The following is a 25,763-nucleotide window of genomic DNA, read 5'->3' on the forward strand; positions in this document are numbered from 1 at the left end:
CTGTTTACGACGTATAAATACGTCTTACGAGCCAATGTTTCTGACGTATTTATATGCACAAATTCTAGCGGCTTCAAATCAAGCGGGAAAGGCCTGGTAGGCCTACATGAGAGAGAATAGGTCTCAGTGGTCGGTGTGCACCCTGTGAAAAAAATCTGGGACCCAGCGGTGCATTGTGGGAACGCCATGTTGTTAGTCCATTTTCACCATGCCTCTCGGTAAGAAGTTCCTCACTCCTCGGCGGATTGGAGGTCTTTTGTTCCCAAGTGATAGCTCTAACAGCGATGAAAATGTCAGTGACAGTGAATTCCAGGGTTTTGAAGCGAGTGTTACCGGAAAAAGTGCCCAGGATAACGTAATTAGTGATGAAAACCCAGACGACCCACAACCTTCCACCTCTGGTGCTGGGCCGGCTTGTTCACGTTCACGTTCGCCTGTACCAGGACGAAAGAGGAAACTATTTGGTCGTGTACAACACCCAGATGTTAGGAGTGAAAGTGATAGTGATTTCAAGGTCATTGAAAGCAGTTCTAGTGACAGTGAGGGTGAATATTCCCCAGTGAAGCGGCAGTATGTACGACGTAGCATGTGGTCTGGTAGTGTTTCATATGTTGTTCCAAGGGGAAGGAGAAACTCTGGGAGCACATCCCGTGGCCCTACACCACGACCTGATAGTGAAGATGACGATATTGTAACGATGGGTATGAATGATGTGAGTGAGGGAGCAGGCAGTGGTGGTGATAGTGAGGGTGGCACGGCCCACGTGGCACCATCAGCAGGCCACACTACTACCCACGCTGCTGACTCTGCACAACAACCAGCCTCACCCGACCCCACACTCCCACAACCATGGTACAATATCCAGACCCCACCAGCAGACCGCATCTGGGATTGGCAGGACGGTGACGAGTTTGTTCCCAGTCCCCATGACTTTGATGAAACACAAAGTGGAATAAAGCCATCATGTCCACTTCGGAACAATGCCAGTGAACTGGACTGCTTTGAGTTATTCTTCGATGAACCCCTGATGGACATCATTGTCAGGGAAACAAACACATACTGTGATTACACCATGGCAAATACAATTCTCTCACCAAAATCACGGCTACACAAGTGGAAGGAGACAACTGTGGCAGAGATGTACCTTTTTTTTGCCACAATAATGCTTATGCCATATGTGTATAAGCACACTGTCACCACATACTGGGCAACAGAACGCATGATTTCAACTCCAGGTTTTAGTGACATTATAGGTGTCAATCGTTTCCTGATACTGTTACGTATGTTACACTTTTCAGACAAAACCAGGCCTGACAGAAGCGACAGGTTATATAAGATAAGAAATGTGTTTATGTACCTGAAACAAAAGTGTTGCATGTATTTTTATCCCTTCAGGAAGCTTGTTATTGATGAGTCCTTGATTTTATTCAAAGGAAGACTCTCATTCAAGCAATATATACCAAGCAAGAGGAAATGCTTTGGTATAAAGCTATTTGTACTGTGTGATTGCAGAAGTGGTCTAGTTTTGGATATCATTGTGTACACTGGCAGTAATACTTTGAGAGATACCATGAAGTTATTGGGTATCTCTGGTGATGTGGTTCGAACAATGATGGAACCATATCTTGGTAATTTACTGATAACTGGTACACAAGCCCCTTACTCAGTGATTTCTTGTGAGAGAACTTGACAGACGTGTGTGGCACAGTGCGTCGTAATCGTAAACATATGCCAAGGTTCGACACTGGCACTCGCAGAGGTGAGGTGCAAGCCTTTGCTGCCAATGACATCATGGCATTTTGGTGGCATGACAAACGTGATGTCACATTGTTGACATCAGTTCACCGAAACGAAATGGTACACAGTGGCAGGCACAACAGAGAGACCAATGAACCCATTCTAAAGCCTGCAGCTGTCATGGACTACAACCACAATATGCACTTAGTGGACAAATGTGACATGCAGATTGGGTTTGCAGACTGTGTACGCAAGAGTTATAAGTGGTATATAAAACTTTTTTTCCATCTTGTTGATATCTCCATGCTAAATGCTTATAACATATACAAGTTGAAGACCAACAAAACACCAAAATATGGTGAATTTTGCTTGTCAGTAATCAGACAAATAATTGCAAAGTACCAAGGAGCAACACCTGCAATAGACCAGCGCCCATGAAATTACCAACACACGCCATCTCGTTTCAGGCCTGGTGATCACTACCCCATACAACTGCCTCCTACTACTGCCAAGAAAAATGCTCAGAAGAGGTGTTATGTATGTACACATACCACAAAACGCCCACAAACACGCAGAGACACTTGTTTTATGTGTGAGGAGTGTCAAGTGCCCCTCTGCATATACCCATGTTTCAAAGAGTTCCACAAGCTGCAGCAGTTCTAGGAACGTGTTTAGTGACTGTACATATGTATATATATTATGGAACAATAGTAAAAAACATTGTTTTGTATTGTTTGTTTGTGTAAACAAAGTGTATACACAAACTAATAGTGATAAAGTTTGTTCTGTTATTGTGTTGTAAATAATGAGTGTATATTTGAACAATGCACCTTACATTGGTCTCACAGGCCACATAAGTTACCTGGAAAAGAAAAATATTGAAAAATGCAAGAAACCTTTGAATTAGAGTAAATAAAAGAATACCGGGTGGGCGGCAGTCGCAGCTGTTGCCGTACGCACGTCACTTTCTGCAAACTTTGCGGCTCCATATCTCGGGAAGTACTGATGGCAAAAATTTTTTTTTTAGGCTTAAAACACTCATAAAAATATTCCTAACATTTTCATAAGAAAAAATAATTTTTTTTTTCGAATATTGGGCGACATAGAATGACAGTTTCAGAGAGGGGCCTGAAACAGTCAAAGGGTTAATAATGGCCCCAAAGCACAAAAGTAGTGATGGTGGCAGCTCTTCAAAGCCTAAGAGAAGCTGTGAAGTGCTTCCTATCAGTGAAAAAAGTGCTGATTCTTGACTTATTGTGCATAATTTATCAATTAAACTTTATCATAGGTATGTATGTAAACAAAAAATGACATAGTATATAGGGTTTGCTACTATTCACAGTTTCAGGTATCCATGGTGGGTCTTGGAAAGTATCCCCCGCAGACATGGGGGGGAGACTACTATAATTTGTTCCAGAAGACATAACATACCTCAAAGGTGACATAATTCAAACCCCCCAAAATATATGGTTTATGGTAAAAATCTAACAAGACTCCAGAAGTGCAACTTTTAATGAACCTTGGACTTGAAGAGTTGGTGGTGGCAGTATTGGGAGGGGCAAGACAGGGTGAGCCAGGCCAGGGCAGGCATGGCATGGCAGGCTAAGCAAGACAGGATGGGCAAGGCCAGGGCAGGCAGGGCATGGCAGGCTAGGCAAGACAGGGTGGGCCAGACCAGGGCAGGCAGGGCATGGCAGGCTGGGCGAGGCAGGCAGACCACAGCAGACGGGGCAGGCCAAGGCAAGTAGGGCAAGAGTAAGAAGGCACTGCAGGAAAAGCAGACAAGGGAGGCTGGGGCAGGTAGAGCTAGGTAGAGCAGGTACAGCAAGGTAGAGCAGGCAAGTAAAGCAGAAACTGGTAAAGAACTGTAGACTTAATATTTAATATTTACACTGTTGCAGTCTCCTGCCACCCATGTCTGGTACATGTAGTCTCCCTCCTCCCTTCCACACTCCCTCACTCCCTTCCTCCCATTCACCCTGCCTTGTCTCTGGGCTAAGGCCTACCCACGCATGCCAACTATCGTACAAGTATATCTCAAATTTTTCATCACAACTTGAAACTAAATTCCTTTAACTCAAAATTATTGCAACTCAATACTTTAACCCTTTCATGGTCCGTCCCGTAGATCTACGGCTTCATGTTGAGTGTCCAAACTGTAGATCTACGCCAAAATTCTAGCGCCATCAAATTTAGCGCGAAAACGCTCATAGGCCTACATGTGAGAGAACGGGTCTGCGCCATAAACAAAAAATCTAGGCGCCCGCATAGCATTGTGGGAACGCCGGCTCAGTTACCCTTGTTCACCATGCCTCGTCGCAAGTCAGCTCTCACTCCCCGGAAAATTGGGACTCTCCTCTTCCTATCTGATAGTTCTGACAGTGATGGAAGTGGAAATGAAGACGAATTCTACGGCTTTGATCAGTTAGTGACCGAAAAGAATGACCAGGATATCGATAATAGTGCAGAAAACCCTGACGATCCTCAACCTTCTGCCTCTGGTGTGGGCACTCGTGACTCACGGTCAGTTTTTCCTCAACGCAAGAGAAAACTAATATTTTCACGTGGCCAGGTCTCTGACTTCAGTAATGATGATGATAGTGACGTGGATTGTGATTTTATTGCGCTCGACGATCATGCAAGTAGTGATAGTGAGAAATCATATTCACCAGTGAAGCGTTGGTATGTTCGCCGCCGCATGCGCTCGGGTAGTGTACCCTATGCTGTGCCCAGGGGACGGAGTACATCCCGTGGCCCTACACCAGTTTTAGGTAGTGATAGTAAGGATGATGTGGCTACACTTGGCATGGATAGACCACAGGCATCAGTGGATGGTGTTAGTGGTGATGGTAGTGGCACCGCCATGCGTGACTCACCAGCCCACGCTGGGACCCACGCTGCTGACTCGTCAGTTCAAGGACAAAGCGGAGCGTCAGCAACCAGCCCACCGCAACCGCAACCACAACCACCTGCACAACCAGCCTATGATGTCCAGTATCCACCAGCAAACCGTATGTGGGATTGGAAGCAAAATCCCAATTTTGTTCCCAAGCCTCACCACTTTGATGACTCTCAAAGTGGAATTCTACCTACTTGTCCCCTTGGAACCACAGCCAATGAACTGGAATTCTTTGAATTATTCTTTGACCAGCCCTTGATGGAAACTATTGTCAGGGAAAGTAATAAGTATTTTGAGTACACCATGGCAAATACGATCTTATCACCACAGTCAAGACTACACAGGTGGAAAGAGACGACTGTTGCAGAAATGTATTTGCTTTTTGCAACAATAATGCTTATGCCTCATGTGTATAAGCATAATATAAAAGCATACTGGTCCACAGATCGGCTAATTTCTACCCCGGTCTTCAGTGAAATCATACCAGTGAACAGGTTTATCTTACTCTTACGTATGTTGCACTTCTCTGACAAAACCAGGCCTGACAGAAGTGACAGGTTATACAAGATTAGAAATGTTTTCATGTATCTCAAACAAAAGTTCAGCATATACTTTTATCCATTCAAGAATCTTGTAATTGACGAGTCTTTGATTTTGTTCAAAGGTAGACTGTCATTCAAGCAGTACATACCGAGCAAGAGGAAACGCTTTGGTATAAAACTGTTTGTACTCTGTGATTGTGACAGTGGCCTGGTGTTGGATATTGTTGTATACACGGGTAGTAAAACACTGAAAGATGCCAAGATGTTATTGGGTATCTCAGGTGACGTAGTGAGAAACATGATGGCACCTTATCTTGGTAAGGGGCATACATTATATACCGATAACTGGTACACAAGCCCATTATTCAGTGATTTCATGCGAGTGAACAAGACAGATGTGTGTGGCACAGTGCGTTCTAATCGTAAACATATGCCCAGGCTCAACGCAGGTGCTCGTGGTGATGACGTGCAGGTGTTTACTGCCAACGACATCATGGCATTACGGTGGCATGACAAACGAGATGTCACATTGTTGACAACCATTCACCGTAATGAAATGCAAGACAGTGGCAAAGTTGATCGAGTGACTAATGAATGTATTCGAAAACCAGTGACAGTGATTGATTATACACAAAACATGCGCTTGGTTGACAAATGTGACATGCAGATTGGTTTTGTTGACTGTGTTCGTAAGAGTTACGAGTGGTACATGAAACTTTTCTTCCATCTCATGGACATTTCAATGCTCAATGCATATAATATGTACCAAATAAAGACTGGCAACAGACCACCATATGGTGAATTTTGTTTGTCTGTTGTCAGACAACTCATAATGAAGTACCAGGTAAGAACACCTGCTATACAACAAGGCCCTCGAATTCCTCAGGATATACCCAAGCGTTTGAGGAGGGAAGGTGATCATTTCATAATACAACTTCCTTCAACTCAGAAGAGATGCATCGTCTGTGCACAAACAAAACGACGGCAACAAAGACGCAAAGACACTCGGTTTATGTGTGAGGAATGTAAGGTGCCTCTGTGCATGGTGCCTTGTTTCAAGGAGTTCCACAAGCTCCAGCAGTTCTAAAACCATGTCCAGTGATTGTAAATATGTAAATATATGATAGAACATTAGTATTATACAAGATTTGTGCATGTTTATTGTAATAAACAACAGTTGAAAAAAAAAAAAAAAAAAAAAAAAAAAATTTAGTGCAGTTATTGTGTTCAATACAGTGAGTTTATATATAATTATATACAGTATTGGTCTCTCAGGCCCCAAATGTTAGTAGGAATAGAAAAAAAATTGGAAAGGAAAAGAAAAAAATGTAAAAACCGCAAAATAATGTAATGCGCGTATGTGGAATTCGTCGATGTTGCCGCCACCACATCATTTTTGACAAACTTCTTGGCACTGTATCTCAGTAAGCACTGATCAGAATTTTTTTTTTGTCTTATTACCTTCACAAAAATATGCTCTTTAATTCTGTAAGAAATTTTTTTTTTTTTTTTTTCAAAATTTCTTGGACACTGGAGCACCACTTCAGATTTTGGCCTTGGACCCTGAAGGGGTTAATAACTCAAGAGACTACTGTATTCTTTACAACTGCAGTTGTTTTTATGCTTTATCATGCAAATGCTTGTAAACTGTTCGAAAGAATAGGCACTCAAGATTTATAAAAGCCCAAAATTATTATTAAATAATGATAAAAATACTAATTGAATAATAATCTAATATTGCCACCTGAAGCTATGAAGACCCCTCTTCCCACACTTTTACCAGCAACAAGTGTACAAAGACTACAGTGCTCAGACTTAGGCATCTCAGCTACTGAAAAAATTAATAATACTGTAATAAAATTAATAATAATAATAATAATAAATAATAACAATAATCAGTAATAAACAAAACTAATAAAAAATATGTAGAAAATTACCACTAAATGGTTAAAAACTTGAGAGCCTATTGCATGCGTCATCATTTTGAGACTATTAACCCTTTGAGGGTCCGTCCCGTAGCTCTATGGCTTTGACGCCAGGGTCCAAGCCATAATACTACGTCATAAGTTCAGCTCACTCAGATAAGCTGTGAGCGGTAAATTTGAGCCTAGATATGAGAGAATGCATCTATGTGGTAAGTGTGCACCATATAAAACAAATCCTGCAGCATGCACTGCATAATGAGAAAAAAACTGCGATCGTGTTTTTGGATTAAAACAGCAACTTTGAGGTGTATTTTTGTATAGGCTTTAAGGTTGTATTCGCAGTTTCTTGGGATCATTTGATAGAATGAAAAATATATTACAGAAATAGATATGATTTTGACTCGTTTTAGAAATCAAAATAGCTTGAAATTGAGATCAAATTATTGGAAATGTTCGTTTTGAGCTGATGTTCAAGAGTAAACAAATCACATCACGCGTCTAATACATGTCAGCTGGTAGGTCTAATGTGTGTTCACGAATGCACTGATATTTTTACAATTATTACAATATTGCGTAACAGTAAATCTTATGTTTTTTTGACATAGATAAAAATTCTTCATGTGAATAAAAAATCAAAACGGAATTCATCTGTAAAGCCTGAAAACATAACTAATAAACAGAGGAAATGTTATTTTAGTGCCAAGAATGTCTGCAATGTTTATTCTGAACACTATTTTGAAATTGGAATATTTTGAACTTTTATGAAATTGGCCAAATTACCAATTTCTGATCACTTTACATTGTTCCTTTAGACCAAATTCTTAGCTATTTTGCTAGTATGTGTGGCATTTTATCCAGTGAGCACAAAAAATTGCCCACTCAACTATTTCTTGTGCTCAATGGATAAAATGCCACACATACTAGCGAAATAGCTAAGAATTTGGTCTAAAGGAACAATGTAATTGGTCAAAAATAGGACTCAAACTGGGCAAAATCACTGATGCATAAATATTGCTGACACAGCAAAATTTGTGAGAGCATAATTTCGTCAATTTTTTACCAAATTTTGTACTTTCTGTTTTATTACCTTCAGAAAAAGATTCTCTACCATTTCATAAGAATTTTTTTTTTTTTAAATTCTTGAATCCTGTGGGGAATTTTCAGATTGGGGGTCTGGACCCACAAAAGGTTAAACATTACAAATAACCAAAGGTCAAACATAATTGAGAAATTACCATTTATTATAAATTAAAAGGCAATTTACTCTGTAGGAAGTATCCTATTTGAATATCACCATGTACATCACTGAAAATAACCTTACACAGTATATATACTGGAATGGTTGAATAAGCTTTGCTACAGTATTCCTGTTAGTATGTGAAGACTATGCTAATCTCATGCCTTAACAATGTAGTGTTAGTGACAAGCAAAAAACTGACACCAGTCATGCTTTAAGGAAAGCCTCACTCTTATTCAGCTAATTTTAATGACAACTTGCAACATCTATGCAACTCAATGAACAGTTTCTGATCATACCGAGAATATATAAAAAGAGTCCCAGTAGGGCTCCACTTCAAGATGATCCTTGTCGAAATCTGTGATGTACACGGTGGGGATGCGAGCCATGTGACGGGCGGACAACACCTAGTAGTACTCTATGCTGAAAGAAGCCAAGCAACGGACATGTGCTCTTGTGCTGAACCATATAAACTTTGCAAGATTATCTCTTCTATTTAATACAGTACTTGTTTTAGTATTTTTGCAGCACAAGAAACATTTATTCCTTTAGTTTACTATTTACACTTAAAAGTTCAAAGAAAATAAAGAGCAAATTAGATTTATACATTCCACTACAGGTAAAACAAAAAGTAGAATACATAACATTAAAAAGAATTTTAAGAAATATAAAGAGTCTTTTAATAATGCATTACAGTCATTACAGGATGCTCAACTAAGAAATGCTACAAGGACTATGAAAATTATTTCGTTACAATATTGTTAGAAATCATTATATTAACTACAGAGGAATTAAGAATTTCTTGCAAAGTTACATTCAATCCATTTCAATGTCCATAATTATTTTTGAGGGATGATAATGAAGTTCACAACTTACAAAAGAGAAAATTAATATAAATAAGGCATCGTTTACCACTTTCCTAAATAATACCAACCATCCAACTTACGACCTGCTCGACATACGACCACTTGACTTATGACCATGTTTTTTATGCCAGATTTCTGGGAAATAAACAACTATTTGTGTTGTACACAGTGTTTATCCTAAACCTTACGGCATAAAATACAGTACTAACAGCATAAATAGTAAAGTAAAAAATGAAATACCAAAATAAAACAATAAAATAAAATAATTACAAAAGTGTGACGTTGATATTCAGTAGTAAGATTTGACTTACGTCCATTTTGACTTACGACCGGTTGGTCGGAACCAAGCTTGGTCGTAAGTCGGATGGTACCCGTACATGTAGTGGTGTGACTGTAGTTAAAGGTGTCAATTTATTATCAAATATTGCTCTCCAAAATTCATTCTTACCCTGGGAGGTTATTTAATTTATATACTTTTTACAATGGCTGCTATTAGACATATGGTGCATGTTATTCCTGGTAAGAAAGTACAGCCTCTCCTCACTTACCAACGTACTCGCTTACCGACGATTCGGGCTTATGATGGGCTCTCTGACCAGAATGCACACCTAAATAATGTATAATAGAGATGATTACCTCTATTCTATTTACTACAATATACAGTACACTACTGTATAAACATTTAATAATATTTTATAACAGTCAGCCGTTTCCCACCGAGGCAGGGTGACCCAAAAAGAAAAAACTTTCATTATCATTCAACACTTTCACTATCACTCATACATAATCACTGCCTTTGCAGAGGCACTCAGATATGACAGTTTAGATGTTCCTCCAAACTGCCAATATCCCAAACCCCTCCTTTAAAGTGCAGGCATTGTACTTCCCATTTCTAGGACTCAAGTCCGGCTAACCGGTTTCCCTGAATCCCGTCACACAATATTACCCTGCTCACACTCCAACAGCTCATCAGGTCCCAAAAACCATTCATCTCAATTCAAAAAAAAAAAAAAAAAAAAAAAAAACCAGAAATGTTATAAATGGTGCAAAGGTGATATTAAAACAATATCAAAAACAGTTGACACAAACCCACTACCATTATAGTATGCTCCTCACTTAACAACGAATTCGTTTACTGACGTGGTCTTAGAAATGGAACTCCGTTATTAAGTGAGGAGAGGCTGTATATTGAAAAAGAAGGGATACTGTATGTGCATGCAGGCTTAAGAAATCCAGGAACACATTCTGAGCAAAATCCTATGACTGGTTTCCAACTTAGGGAGTAGTGATGACACCCTGCCTCATTTAAGTCAGGTCTTGCAGACAAGGAGTCAATTAAAGAAGTACACTATTGTAAGATGAGGAATAGAAATATTATTCCATCCACTAAAAGTTCAACAGGGTACCAGGCATAGGGGCAATGTATAAAACAGAATGCCTATAGTATATTTAATATCTAAGAATTGTCATAATCTGAAAGACTATTATACCTCCAGTCTGGCCATCAACCTTAATGGAGCTGTGAATCAGCCATCAGACACACTGAGAATGGGTATGAAGATGTTATACTAATCTGGAGAAAGAGTTCAAAAATCAGTTTCCAAATCTTTCTTTCTAATCAGAATTAAATTTTGGATAAGAGTATAGTTATACCAACACTTTCATAATGGTATGAAGGATGGGTGGTGAATGTTGCAACAAGGAGAAGGCTGGAGGCAGTGGAGATGTTGTCTGTGGGCAATGTGTGGTGTGAATATATAGAGAATCCATAGTTTGGAAATTAGGAGGTGCAGGGTTACTAAAAGTATTATCCAGAGGGCTGAGGAGGGGTTGTTGAGGTGGTTCGGGCATTTAGAGAGGATGGAACAAAATAGAATGACTTGGAGAGTGTAGTGGAAAGAAGATAGGGGTAGGGGTTGGCCTAGGAAAGGTTGGAGGAAGGGGGTAAAGGAGGTATTGTGTCTGAAGGGCTTGGACTTCCAGCACGTGTGCGTGAGCATGTTAGATAGAAGCGAGTGGAGACAAATGGCTTTTATGATTTCACGTGCTCTTGGTGTGTGAGCAAGGTAACATTTATGAAGGGATTTAGGGAAACTGGCAGGCGAAACTTGAGTCCTGGAGGTGGGAAGTAAAGTGCCAGCACTCTGAAGGAGTGTTTATAAGTTTCAGTTCTATAAATGTAGTGTAGGCACACCTCTGGCAAGACATTGATGGAGTGAATGATGTTGAAAATGTTTCTTCTTTATTGAGTTGCCCTGCCTTGGTGGGAAATGGCCGATGTGCTAAAACAAATAAAAAAATTCTATGAAAAGGTTTAGTAACTTTCTTTAAAAATGTAGTGGTAAATGATGCCCTTAAATTAATTCTGGATAATATTTGTAAATATTCAATATACAATACTGGATAAAATGTATGGGCAGAGAGCTATGGAAAGAAAATATGGTTTCACAAGAAGAAATACATCATACAAAGGCAGGTGCATAAACAAAACAAAACAAAAAAATATACATACTGGGTTAACAGTAGACTACCAGAGTATGTTTATACTAGAAATTTTACTACAATAAAGTTCACTAAAATACTGTATAATTGTGTGAAACAATATACGGATTAATAAGTACCAAGATTTTACTGAACAGGTGCAAAAAAGTATATACATGTATACTTAATTACTTTTCACTAAATGAGTACAATCTTCATTACATCATCATATTCATGTGAAGTACTATGTATGGGTTATATAGTGCAAGGAGTGCTAAAGACTCAATCCTCTGACAACTAGGAGTGAGACAAATATGTTACATTTGTCACAAATATTTGTAAAAGACTGTACTGGAAAGTCTGAAACTTAAAATAAAAGAACATGTTTTCATTTTGAAATTTGTAATAAATCATTCAAAATCCTCAATTACAAGGCTTGTTCAAAGCTCTGAGACTACTTTAGGCATGGTAAAATTATATTCTTATGATTACCCTCTTTATAAATGCCACAACCTGTCTCTGTATTTTGTTCATCACTTTTCACATGTTTACTAACTTATAATGATAATTCTATAGCTCAATCTTTGCACTAGTGAAAGACACTTTTATGTATGTTAATTGATTACTAAATTTCTATGGCCACGCCCAATTAAGGGATGTCTTTCTCTGTCCTCAATATATCAGTGAGAGTCCCATTAGTTATAAGGCATCACCTCTAACTAGAACAAACTAATCTGTGAACCCTACCAAATGTGGGTCACAGGTGCATGATTGAGAAGTGTTTGTCTAGGATTACAAGAATTTGTTTGTGGTTGCACATACAATGCCCATACTAGCTGAATTACAATCTGATACTAGCCTCCTGGATTCCTGCTTCTATTCAACAGCTGCCTTTTCCATGCCTTTATACTAGTAGTACAGCTTCAAGTGAACCCCAGAGGTCCTGACACAGAAAAGTACCTTTGAAGAATGGAAAATGCATTTCAGCATTGGGTCCCTGGTGGCCCATGGATACTGTCACCTCCCCAGATATGCTCCAGTTGCCAAATGAAACTCTGAGTGCATCCAGATAGCACTGGCTACAACAGCAAATGATTATAATATTAACATGCAGAAGCAGAAGGCTACAAAGAAAAAAAAAATGATATAACTAAGGTAAGAGGATATTACAGAATTTGATGGGAATGAGGTTGACATGTTTTAAAGTGGACCCCAGAGCCCATACACAAATGTGCATTTTTCAAATTTCAAAACTGATTCTATATTCTAATCACTGTATGTCTAAAAACCAGCAATTTATTTAAATGTTATGTGTATTTATTTACTTCCAGCCAAATTATTTCTAAGTTTGATGACATGTTACTGCACTCTGAACACCTTTAAATTAAGTATCACAGTAAAAATATTTCTAGTCATCCATTTTGAAATCCAAGAATGATAGCCAGGCTTTCATATAATTTTCCCGTCTTCTCTGTAATTCATAATATTATACAGTGGACCCCCGGTTATCGGCCGTAATCCGTTCCAGAAGGTCAGCCGATAACCGAAATGGCCGAAAACCGAATTAATATTTCCCATAAGAATTAATGGAATACAATTAATCTGTTCCAGACAAAAATGTTTACAAACAAATTATTTTTTTTTAACAATTATGTAAGTACTACATACCTTTACTGAAGGCTAATGCTGGCTTCTGGAAGATAGGGAAGAGAAAAGAGGGAGGAGTTAGTGTTTTGGAAGGGGAATCCTCCTCCATAAAGACTTTAGGTAGCAAAGCCTTCTCTAGGGTTACTTACCTTCTTTGTCTTTTAATGCCACTAGGACCAGCTTGAGTCACTGGAACCTTGTCTCACAAAATAACTGTTCAGAGTGCTCTGTTTCTGGTGTCTCTAAGATTTCCCTGAAGTGGGACAGGGTTTTATCACTAAACATGTTGCAGATATGGCTTGTTTCAGCTTTGTCAGGGTGGTGTTTCTCTACAAAAGCTTGCACCCTAGTCCACCTTGCACACACCTCTTTAATCTCTGAAGAAGGCACCTCCTTGACTCCCTCTTCCTCCTCCTCTGAAGCAAGTTCCTCAGCTGCAGTCTGTTGCTGTTCAAGTTGAAGCTCTTGCAGCTCTTCAGCGGTTAGCTCTTCCCTGTGGTCCTCCACCAACTCTTCCACATCCTCGCCACTCACCTCCAACCCCAGGGACTTCCCCTGTGCCACAATAGAGTCCACAGGGTTGGCAGGGTCAGGGTCAACCTCAAACCCTTCAAAATCCCTCTCTTGGACACAATCTGGCCACAGTTTTCTCCAAGCAGAGTTCAAAGCCCTGGAAGTCACTCCCTCCCAAGCCTTACCTATAAGGCTTATGCAATGGAGGATAGTGAAGTGATTCCTCCAGAACTCTCTTAGGGTCAACTGAATGTCCAATGTCACTTCAAAGCACTTTTGAAACACTGCTTTTGTGTAGAGTTTTTCGAAGTTAGAAATGACCTGCTGGTCCATGGGCTGGAGGAGTGGTGTTAGGAGGCAAGAACTTCACTGTGATGAAACTGAAGTCCCTAAACACTTGGTCTTGCAAGTCTGGAGGATGTGCAGGAGCATTGTCCAGTGACAGGAGGCACTTGAGTGGCAATTTCTTTTCCAGGAGGTATTTTTTCACACTTGGGCTAAACACATCATTAACCCACTCTTTGAAAATTTGTCTTGTGACCCATGCCTTATGATTAGCTTCCCACATCACCCACAATCTATTCTTCATGACATTGTTTTTCTTGAACACTCTGGGATTTTCTGAGTGATACATGAGTAAAGGCTTCACTTTGTAATCCCCACAGCATTACCACACAACAAAAGAGTAAGCCTGTCTTTAATAGATTTGTGTCCTGGTAGTGCCATTTCCTCCTGGGTAATGTAGGTCCTGTTTGGCATTTTCTTCCAAAACAGGCCTGTTTTGTTGGGGGTTGAATCCTTCAGCCTCTATGTACCCCTGGAATTCCTGCACGAATTTTTTCAGCCGCACATTTGTCAGAACTTGCTGCCTCACCATGCCTTACAACACTGTGTATGCCACAACGCTTCTTAAATCTATCAAACCATCCTTTGCTGGCCATAAATTCACAAATTGCAGCACTTGTTCCAGGCCTTTTCTTTGCAAGATCCTCATGCAACTGCCTTGCCAACTCACAAATAATAGACTCCACAACACTGTCTCCCACTAATTCTATTTCCTTAGTCCACAATAATAATAACTTTTCCATCTCTTCCATTATTGGTGGCCTTCGTTTAGTTAGAAAAGTTACTCCTTTTGCAACATTAGCATCTTTGATTTGTTCTTTCTTTGCCAGGATGGATGTAATTGTTGATTTATTCTTGCTGTACATCCTGGCAAGTTCCATCACCTTCATACCACTCTCAAACTTTTCTATCACTTCATGCTTAAATTCCATGGTGTTTCTCACTTTCTTTACCACAGGAACTTTCCTTGGAGCCATGGTTACTTATTTTACAGTTGCACTGTGAAAAAAAAAACACTAAAAACAATGGAAAACAAGCGAAATGTTTGGATGTATGAGCAGAAGCTTCCTCAGCCACCAAGAGACAAAGCCAAACTGACGCGCAAGCGGCCCCAGCCAGCGGATGGACGTGTCCCCAAACGGCCGATCACTGAATTAACGGTCAATAACTGGGCGCCGAAAAACCGGCCAATAACCGAGCTGGCCGATAACAGAACCGGCCAATAACCGGGGTTCCACCGTATTCATAAATTACTCTAACTGCTCTAAACATTTCTGAAGTGAACTCAAATTTCTTTGTAACCAAAATTATTTTCAAAACTGAATCTTAATGCATACAATTAAAAACTGGACACACACTTATTAACAAAAGAATTTTCTTATAATTTTTTGCCAATACTTACTGAAGACTTAAACCTAAATGTAATTCTCTACCTACACAATCTCTTCAAGATTCAATTCCATTTCCTAGGAACCTACATGCACAATCTCACAAGAATATACCTACTTTCTGACTGAAGATTCTTGTCAGTATTTGATGGTAGCAAATGGCATAAATGTGTCCAGGATATGATGATAATATTTATGGTATTACCAACGAATGGAAGGTAATCAGGTTGGATCCAAGGAATAAGAGGATAGGTCTAATTCCTTGGATAAAGACTGCCTAAACCTTTTCACTGTCTCTAACATAGATCTACATTTTAGATGCCAGCTTCATGTGTATATCTGCATTTTAAGGACAGAACTCTCAAATATGCTGTGAGCAGTAAATTTTGACCTAGATATAATAATAATAATAATAATTTTTATTTAAACATGATACATGTTTGTACAAAGGAGTATAACAATTGGGTGTACATGCCAAAAGCCCCTTTATATGCAGAGCATTTCAGGCAAATTTAAGACTAATTTAAGATTAATAAGGCAATAACAATGCAAAATTGTACATATGGTAATTAGGGGAGTTACAACGAATACAAGAAAAGTGAATATTCTATTAGCTCAGGCTATATGGCTTTAATAAGTTTGGGAGAGTGCAGCGAGTGTGCCCTTCATGCCCCATACAGAGCATGATGGGAAAAGCAAACTCTGACTTTGTATCTGGTTAAACAGTGACTTTGAGGTGTTTTCTTTATTAGCAGTTACTTGAGGTGTTTTCTTTATCACCAGTTACTTGAGGTGTTTTCTTTATCACCAGTTACTTGAGGTGTTTTCTTTATCAGCAATTACTTGAGGTGTTTTCTTTATCAGCAGTTACTTGAGGTGTTTTCTCTATTAGTAGTTACTTGAGGTGTTTTCTTTATCAGCAGTTACTTGAGGTGTTTTCTCTATTAGTAGTTACTTGAGGTGTTTTCTTTATTAGCAGTTACTTGAGGTGTTTTCTCTATTAGTATTTACTTAGGTGTTTTCTTTATCAGCAGTTACTTGAGGTGTTTTCTTATCACCAGTTACTTGAGGTGTGTTCTTTATCAGCAGTTACTTGAGGTGTTTTCTTTATCACCAGTTACTTGAGGTGTGTTCTTTATCAGCAGTTACTTGAGGTGTTTTCTTTATCAGCAGTTACTTGAGGTGTTTTCTTTATTAGCAGTTACTTGAGGTGTTTTCTCTATTAGCAGTTACTTGAGATGTTTTCTTTATCACCAGTTACTTGAGGTGTTTTCTTTATCACCAGTTACTTGAGGTGTTTTCTCTATTAGTAGTTACTTGGTATCAAGTGACAGAATGGAAACCTACTATTACAATTACGATTGTTTTGGATGGTTTCAGGACCAGAATTAGCTTGAAAACATGCTCAATTTTGTTTTATGAGTTTTTACTACTTGTGCTTCAATTATTAAGACTCCCTTAATCATGATAATCATTCTTGATTATATTCTATTATCCGAGATAAAAGGTAAAACTCTGTTTTGTCTGATGATTAATTCAAAATGAAGTACAAGTGTAATACAGGAAACTTGGGGATGCAATTAATGTAACTTTAGTGGCTGGAATGCCTAGTGTTTATTTTGGACTCTTTAAATTGGAATTTTTTATGAGTGAAATTAGTCAAATTACTGACTGCTGCGCATTTTATAAGGTAGTTCTGATAGTTGAATGGGGAGTTTCTCGTGCTTCATGAAAGTGAGCAAAGGAAATGGCTTAATATAGGACTCCAAGTGGGCAAAATTGCTGATGCATAAATTACGCCCAGATTGCCAACTTGGCACCTGCATAATTCTAAATTTTTCATCAAATTTCATATTGTTGGGGTAATTACCTTCAAAAAAAGATTGTCTGCCATTTCAGAAGAATTTTTTTTTTGTTTTAAATTCCTGACATTGTCAGCACTCTCAATTTTGGGGCTTCTGACAGTGAAGGGGTTAATGACATCAAAGTATCTCCTTGAAGGGTGTCACCAGGACAGGAGCACCTTAGTTTCCCTCAGGTCCTCTTATTCAGCCACTTCACCATCCTCAGAATGGAACCCACAAGTAACTAACCTCCAGTATTGTAACTATCCTTTGCACATTCCTACTTTTGCATATCCCTCCCTCCCTCCCTGCAGCATAGTACAGCCTCTCCTCACTTTGCCATGTACACTTGTTTACCGATGACTCGGACTTACGACGGGCTCTCTGACCAGTTTGCATACCTAAATAATATTAGAGATAATTTCCTCTATTCTGTTTATTACAATATACAGTGCTCTACTGAAAAAAACACTTAAAAATATACCAGAAATGTTATAAATGATGCAAAGGTGACATTAAAACAATATAAAGATGGCTAACACAAACCCACTACCATTATAGTATGCTCCTCACTTAGAGACGAATTTGTTTACTGACGTAGTCTTAGGAATGGAACTCCGTCGTTAAGCGAGGAGAGGCTGTACTGAATGACCCTTTTGGGTCTAGAGCTTACCTTGGTAATAATAATAATGTACCTACCATGTACGTATGCGTAAGAGTTTTCACACATACATGTTGTTGAGCCAGAGAGTTAAACCCAAACTAATTATGAGCCAACTTCTGATCACTATGTAACAAGATGCTGTATTACCCAACTCTTCATAGTTACAAGATTTTAAAATTTTTATAAAAAAATTATTACAATATTTAAAACAAAACTTACGTATTTTAATTTTGTCAGAAATTTTAAAGTTAATTATTAATGGATAGAATTAATAATAGAACTTCATATATTTCCTCAATATTCAAGATGTTACATAATCCTTTTCATCAATCAGTGTTTATGGCACTTTATTGCCAGCACCTGTATAAAGATATTAAGAAATAGGGGGCAAACAATTATCTCCCTCTGGTCAACTACTGTAAACCCAGAATGTAACAACTCAAATCATTCCTGAACTATTATATACATATTCATAACATGACTTTAATAATCACTGTCTCTTCACAAAGCAACACATGGCAATTGCTTGTAAGATGCAAACCAACTCAAAATCTTTTAACCACACATAGATTTAACAAAATAATTGCATACATAAAAACATAAGAATAGTGGAACACTGTAGTAGGCCTACTGGCCCATGGTGGACAGGTCCAACTCACTCCCACTCACAAGAGCATTGCCAAGTATTTCCAAACAAAAAAGAAATGCAAACAGAAAGTAAAAGCCTTAAAAGCTATGAACCACACACACAAACCTCTGCCACAGGGGTAACTAATTCATGAATGAATTTATGACATACAGCATTACAAAATGTTTATATATATACATACTGTATACATTCTATGGCATTTCTGTTACAGCAAACCATTTAATACACAACATGGAGACGAAAAAAATAGTCCAGCCAAGCTAATTAAGAAAATAAAGGTTAAAGGGATACGTAACAATCTTAGGAACAACTATTCATTACAATCCAATAATGCTGCTTTGTTAATGAAGAAAAGCAACATAAATTTACCTAAATTAACTTAAATCATGGCAGACAGGAATCTAAGATTTTATAATGATTCATAACATGAATCAAAAAATAAAACATAATACAGTGGACCCCCGGTTAACGATATTTTTTCACTCCAGAAGTATGTTCAGGTGCCAGTACTGACCGAATTTGTTCCCATAAGGAATATTGTGAAGTAGATTAGTCCATTTCAGACCCCCAAACATACACGTACAAACGCACTTACATAAATACACTTACATAATTGGTCGCATTCGGAGGTGATCGTTATGCGGGGGTCCACTGTAGCTGAAAATATACTGCATTACTGTAAGTAAAAAAAAAGAATTACTAAAAATATTAAAAATCATAAAAATTACCTGATGGAGAAGTTATAAAATACTGGGTAAGAAAATATAAAACAGTACTGTACACCATTTATGATCGATGTTGAAGTAGAGTACAATCTGCGATGGCTCTCATGAAGCAGCAGTGAAGCCACTGAATGGCTATATTCTATTTAAATGCAGGAAAAGGTATGCTATGGGTGTTGGAGGTCTGTCATAAAATTGTTGGTATAGGTACTGATAAAATAAAATGAAATAAAATTAAGAGTATAAACACAAAACATTATCAATGAGCATTTAATTTGGTTACTTACCCTTCCTCCACGACTCAGTGATTTCTTCAGCATACCCGCATAATCCCTGGAAAAATACAAAATACAATGCATATACTGTATATAGAATGTCTAATGCTGTACAGTGAAACCTCAGTATAATGAACTACTAGGGAGAGGGAGGTGTACGCCTCAATGAAAATCCATTGATACGAAGTGTTCGATGCAGCGGACTAAGTACGTTGCATCACTGGTATTACTAGACACAGATAACTACCCAATGCAGTGGACTTAGTCCATGCACAAATGGACATACAGCAAAATATTATACTATAATGCAGTAATTGAAAAACTGGCAATCCAGTGGAAAAATGAAAACTAAATGACAACAGTACATGAGAATGCAATGACAAACCGATGAAGGCTGGACCCTCTTACCAAAAACAATGAAAAACAAACATGTCCTACAAATCCTCATACAAGACAAACTTGCAATGCTGCAAACCAAGTCTACTGCACTAATGATTCTATGGGACATTCTCATACAGTGAGCTCACCGACCTGTTATCCCGCCAAACATTTTGTCCGTTATATCCCAAATCTATTACACAGGGGTCTGTTATACTGTTTTACTGTATATATGTGAAGTGGACTATAATTTGTATTACTGTAGTAACTACAGTAATACATATTAAGTTTTCACTGAAGTACAACTACACTCTGAGAGGGGAACTCTATATGATAAATTAACTTCCAGCATTTGGGCATACAGACATGATATGACTTGTACCCACCACAAAGGTCTGGCCTGGTTTGGGACAGGGATATGATTAAATAGGCGGTGCTATCAAAAAAAGTTTCTGGACTTGAATTTTCGTGCTCTTTCTGGGTGAAATATGGTGGCAGCATAGATCATGATGTGCAGTACACTCCTTTGTGAAGTAGTGTGGTAAGTTTCAGAGAAGTTCGTCGTTCCATTGAGGTTAAACGGGCATTTTCTGTCATGTTATCAGTGCGCTGTTGCAGTTTTTTGTGTAACAGAATGGAATCTTTAAAAGAAAGAACAAAGAGTGTGTGTGAAATTGTTTCAAGCTCAGTAATATGGTAGAGAAATTCAGAAAATGCTTCAGCAAGCATTTGGTGACTAAGTAATGGGTTAGATATAGTATTTGAATGGTTTTCTTGACTCAAAGCAGGACAAACATGAGTTAAGGATGATGATCAATACTGAGAGTCCATGGCATTGCAAGTGCTGTGGGTATTTCTCATGAGTCATGGCAAAGCCTTATGATAAAATCTGAACATGAGGTGAGTGGGTGTGAAATTTGTGCCCTGCTTACTGACCCCAGACCAGAAAGACCAATTTCTAGCCAAAAACAACATGGCGATCATCACTCCCACCCTCCCTACTCCCCAGATATAGACCCTGTGACTTGTTTCTCTTCCTAAAAATAAAAATGGCAATCAAGGGGCAGTATTTTAATGATGTGGAGGAGATTCAAGTAGAATCAGAAGCAGCACTAGATGTCATTAAGAAAGAAAGGTTACAGAAATGCTTCAAGAAATGGCAGAGGTGCTAAGATCAGTGTATAGTCTCCCAACAAGAGCAATTCGAGACAAAGTGTGCCAGGTGTTTTTGTCTATGTCTGCTATGAGGATGAGAAACAGCAGAGGTGCCAGGAGAGTGCCTTGGGGCACTGAGCTTTTGTCCTTGCTGATGCTGGATCTTGCCTTGTTCACTACTACTTTTTGTGTTGTGTGTGTTAGGAAACCGAAAATCCATCTGCCTACCTTCCCCACAATGCACAAAATGAAGGCCATGGGCATTATGGGGAAGGTAGGCAGATGGATTTTTGGTTTCCTAACACAAAACACAAAAAGTAGTAGTGAACAGGGCAAGATCCAGCATCAGTGAGGTCAAAAGCTCAAGTGCCCAAAGGCACTGTCCTGGCACCCCTGCTGTTTCTCATCCTCATTGCAGACATAGACAAAAACACTCGGCACACTTTTGTATCATCAATTGCAGATGACACTAAATAAGCATTAAAGTCACTACAGTAGAGGACCCTGAAAAAGTACAGGAATACATAAACAGGGTTTGCCAGTGGGCAGTGGAGAACAACATAACGTTCAATGGTGATAAGTTCCAGCTGCTTAGATATGGAAAGAATGAAGAACTCAAAACGAGCACTATATACAAAACTCAAGAGGGTCACCAAATAGAACATAAGGAACACATAAAAGACCTAGGAAAAATTAAGTCAGCGGACCTTTCTTTTAAAGATCATAACAAGACAAAGATCATGACAGCCAGGAAGATGACGGGGTGGGTATTGAGAACTTTCAAAACAAGGGAAATAATGCAGATGGTGACACTCTTCAAATCACTAGTGCTCCCTCACTTAAAATACTGCTCAGAGCTAATGGCCCCATTCAGGGCAGGAGAGATATCTGAGCTAGAACAAATACAGAGATTGTTTACGGCTCACATTGAGCCTGTAAAGCACCTAAACTACTGGGAATGCCTGCAAGTCTTGAACATGTATTCACTGGAGCGGAGAGAGAGAGAGATACACGATAATATATACCTGGAAAATACTCGAGGGCCTGGTCCCAAATCTGCACACTGCCATAACAATATACTGGAGTGAGAGATATGGGAGGAAGTGTGAAATAAACGCAGTGAGGAGCAGGGGTGCGGTGGGGACAATAAGGGAACACTGTATCAACATCTGGGTTCCCAGACTTTTCAACATCTTACCAGAAGATATCAGAAACATGGTTGGAACCAGTGTAGAAGCCTTCAAGAGGAAACTGAACAAGTATCTTCACCAGGTGCCAGATCAACCAGGCTGTGATGGATATGTAGGGCAGCAGGCCTCCAGCAGCAACAGCCTGGTTGACCAGGCAAGCACCAGACGAGCCTGGCCCATGGCCGGGCTCAGAGAGTAGATACTCTCTCGAAACTCTTCAAAGGTATATATCAAAGGTAACTAGGTGATTAGGTAAGCCTGTACATTTATTTCTTTTGCAGCAGTGCAAGAACTTTTTTGATACCATCTCGTACGCATGTTCAAATACAGCTACAAATATAAGTATGGTAATCCAGAAATGCATAAATAAAAAATAAGACAAATACACATTAATTTTCAGAAACCCTTAATTACAACTGAAATACAAATACACTAAGTGGCCACTTAATTAGGCACACCTTTCTAGTACTGGGTCGGGTCCCTCTTTGTTCCCAGAACAGCCTGAATTCTTCGTGGCATGGATTGAAAAGGAGCAGGAAACATTTCTTGGAGATTCTGATCCATGTTGACATGATGGCATCACACAGTTGTTGCAGATTTGACGGGTGCACATTCATGCTGTGAATCTCCTGTTGCACCACTTCCCAAAGTTGCTCTATTGGATTGAGATCTGGAACTGTGGAGACCATTACAGTACACCGAATTCATTGTCATGTTCATGGAACCAGGTTGAGATGACATGTGCTGTGTGACATGTGTTATCCAATTGGAAGTAGCTATTGGAAGATGGATAGATTGATGCCTAAAGGAATGCACATGGTCAGTAACAATACTCAGGTAGGTTGTGGCATTTAAATGATGCCCTATTGGTATTATGGGGCCTAATGTATGCCAGGAAAACATTCCCTACACTATTATACCACCAACAGCCTGGACTGTTGACACAAGGCAGGATGGAGCCATGGATTCATGTTGTTTATGCCAAATTCTGACCCTACCATTTGCAGGTCGCAGCAGAAATCATAATTCCTAAGACCAGGTGATGTTTTTCCAATCTTCAACTGTTCAGCCTTGGTGAGCCTGTGCTGACTGTAACCTGTCTCCTGTTCTTATCTGATGTGATGGTATTCTCCTTTCATCATTAGCAGTTGGTCTCTGTAGGTATTGAATGTCATAGATAAGTGCTACCAAAGTTATTTCTGCAGCCTAGGTACATTCTCACAAATCAATTCAAATGAAAGGGTTTCCAGCCATGTTGGGTAGGTGGAAGAGGGAGTCGCTGCTTCCAGGGCAGACATGGAGGATGTGTGTTCATGGCTCAGTTGATAGCATCCTCAGCTTACATACCGAGGGACCAGGGATGGCTCCTCCTGTTCACCTAGCAGTAAGGTACCTGTTTGTTAATCAACTGTTGTGGGTTATGAAGAGAGGATTAAAAGACTCCAATGGAAGTAAGACCAACAGTCCCTGGTGAAACACAGACTTCACTGAGTTACAGTGGGTTACTAACCCTTTGGGTTATAATCTGAACAAAATCTTATCAGAAGTTCTTCCTTTAAGAGTGTTACCTAGTTAGGTATTAGGTATATATTTATTGTAATTTGCTAAATTAAAACTATATAGCATATCATATTCAAGATTGCCATATTCATATTAAAGATCACCATGCATGCATTAATAACAGTAAACAAACTTAATTACAAACTTAAAAAATGTATGACTATCATAAATTGTACTATCTCATACTGTATTAATAATAGAGTAAAATATTGAATATTTGTAATTTACCACTTTTTGCCTGTCTAGACTTAAGTGGTCTATAAGTACTGTATTAGGTTAAGTCTGCCTGAAATGCTCGGCATGATAGTGGCTTTCTTTGTACCAATCAAATTATGAAATGTAAACACACATTGTAATCTTAGCAAAGAAATAAAATTTTATTTTATTTTATTATTTATAGGTAAGCACAGTAATTATGGTCCTGTATTTGAACTATTTGAAACAAATATTGTAAAGCAAAGACATGCATCAAATGAAAATAACATGCAAATATACAGTGGACCCCCGCCTTACGATATTAATCCGTTCCTGAGAGCTCATCGTAAGCCCAAATTATCGTAAGGCGAATTAATTTTCCCCATAAGAAATAATGGAAATCAAATTAATCCGTTCCTGACACCCCAAAGTATGAAAAAAAAAATTTTACCACATGAAATATTAATTTTAATACACACAAACTGAAGAAGACATACACAATTACTACTCTACTAAGAATAGAATACATGACACTTACCTTTATTGAAGATCTGGTGATGATTGATGGGATGGGAGGAGGAGTGTGTGTGGAAGTTGTTATTGTTTAAAGGGGAATCCCCTTCCATTAGGACTTGAGGTAGCAAGTCCTTTTCTGGGGTTACTTCCCTTCTTCTTTTAATGCCACTAGGACCAGCTTGAGAGTCACTGGACCTCTGTCACACAACAAATCTGTCCATAGAGCTCTGTACCTCCAGTTCCTTTAAGACTTTCCTAAAATGGGCCATAACATTGTCACTGTACAGGTTGCCAACACGGATTGCAGTAGCTGTGTCAGGGTGACTTTCATCCGCAAAGGTTTGCAGTTCAACCCACTTTGCACACATTTCCTTAATCTTTGAAGTAGGCAACTTCCTCAATTTCTTTCTCCCCTCCTCTGAAGCAGTTTCCTCAGGTCTGGCCTCTTGCTGTTGAAGATGATCTTGCAGCTCATCAGTGGTTAGTTCTTCATTGTCCTCCTCCACCACTCTTCCACATCCTCTCCACAACTGGCATACGCTTCTCAGGGTTAGCCTCAAACCCTTCAAAATCCCTTTCTTCTACACATTCTGGCCACAGTTTCTTCCAAGCAGAGTTCAAGGTCCTCTTAGTCACTCCCTCCCAAGCCTTACCTATAAGGTTTACACACCTGAGGATACTAAGGTGATCTTTCCAAAACTCTCTTAGAGTCAATCGAGTGTCAGAGGTCACTTCAAAGCACTTTTGAAACACAGCTTTTGTGTACAGTTTCTTGAAGATGGAAATGACCTGCTGGTCCACAGGCTGCAGGAGAGGAGTGGTATTAGGAGGCAAAAACTTGACCTTAATGAAGCTCATGTCCCCAGAAACTCACTCTGCCAAGTCTGAAGGATGACCAGGAGCATTGTCTAATACCAGGGGGCACTTAAGGTCCAATTTCTTTTCAATTAGGCCATTTTTCACACTGGGGGCAAATGCATGGTGTAACCAGTCATAGAAATAGTCCCTAGTGACCCATGCCTTACTGTTTGCCCT

General features: G+C 39.1%; 1 protein-coding gene across 16 annotated transcripts in view; it reads right to left on the reverse strand.

Moving 5' to 3' along the window:
* The window catches only part of l(1)G0196 (inositol hexakisphosphate and diphosphoinositol-pentakisphosphate kinase), a 1,071,245-nt gene that overhangs the window by 1,034,984 nt on the left and 10,498 nt on the right, over positions 1-25,763 (reverse strand). For 15 of the 16 annotated variants that reach the window (XM_070103273.1, XM_070103280.1, XM_070103277.1 and 12 more), the window contains exons 2-3: positions 19,747-19,792; positions 8,640-8,763 (exon numbers count right to left, since the gene is read on the reverse strand). In XM_070103273.1, the coding sequence (XP_069959374.1) occupies positions 8,640-8,729 (90 nt within the window). In that variant the 5' untranslated portion in view covers positions 8,730-8,763; positions 19,747-19,792. The remainder of the gene's footprint in view (positions 1-8,639; positions 8,764-19,746; positions 19,793-25,763) is intronic. The other variant, XM_070103279.1, reaches the window with a different exon arrangement.

This window comes from Cherax quadricarinatus, chromosome 85, assembly GCF_038502225.1.
Source record: "Cherax quadricarinatus isolate ZL_2023a chromosome 85, ASM3850222v1, whole genome shotgun sequence".
NCBI lineage: Eukaryota > Metazoa > Arthropoda > Malacostraca > Decapoda > Parastacidae > Cherax > Cherax quadricarinatus.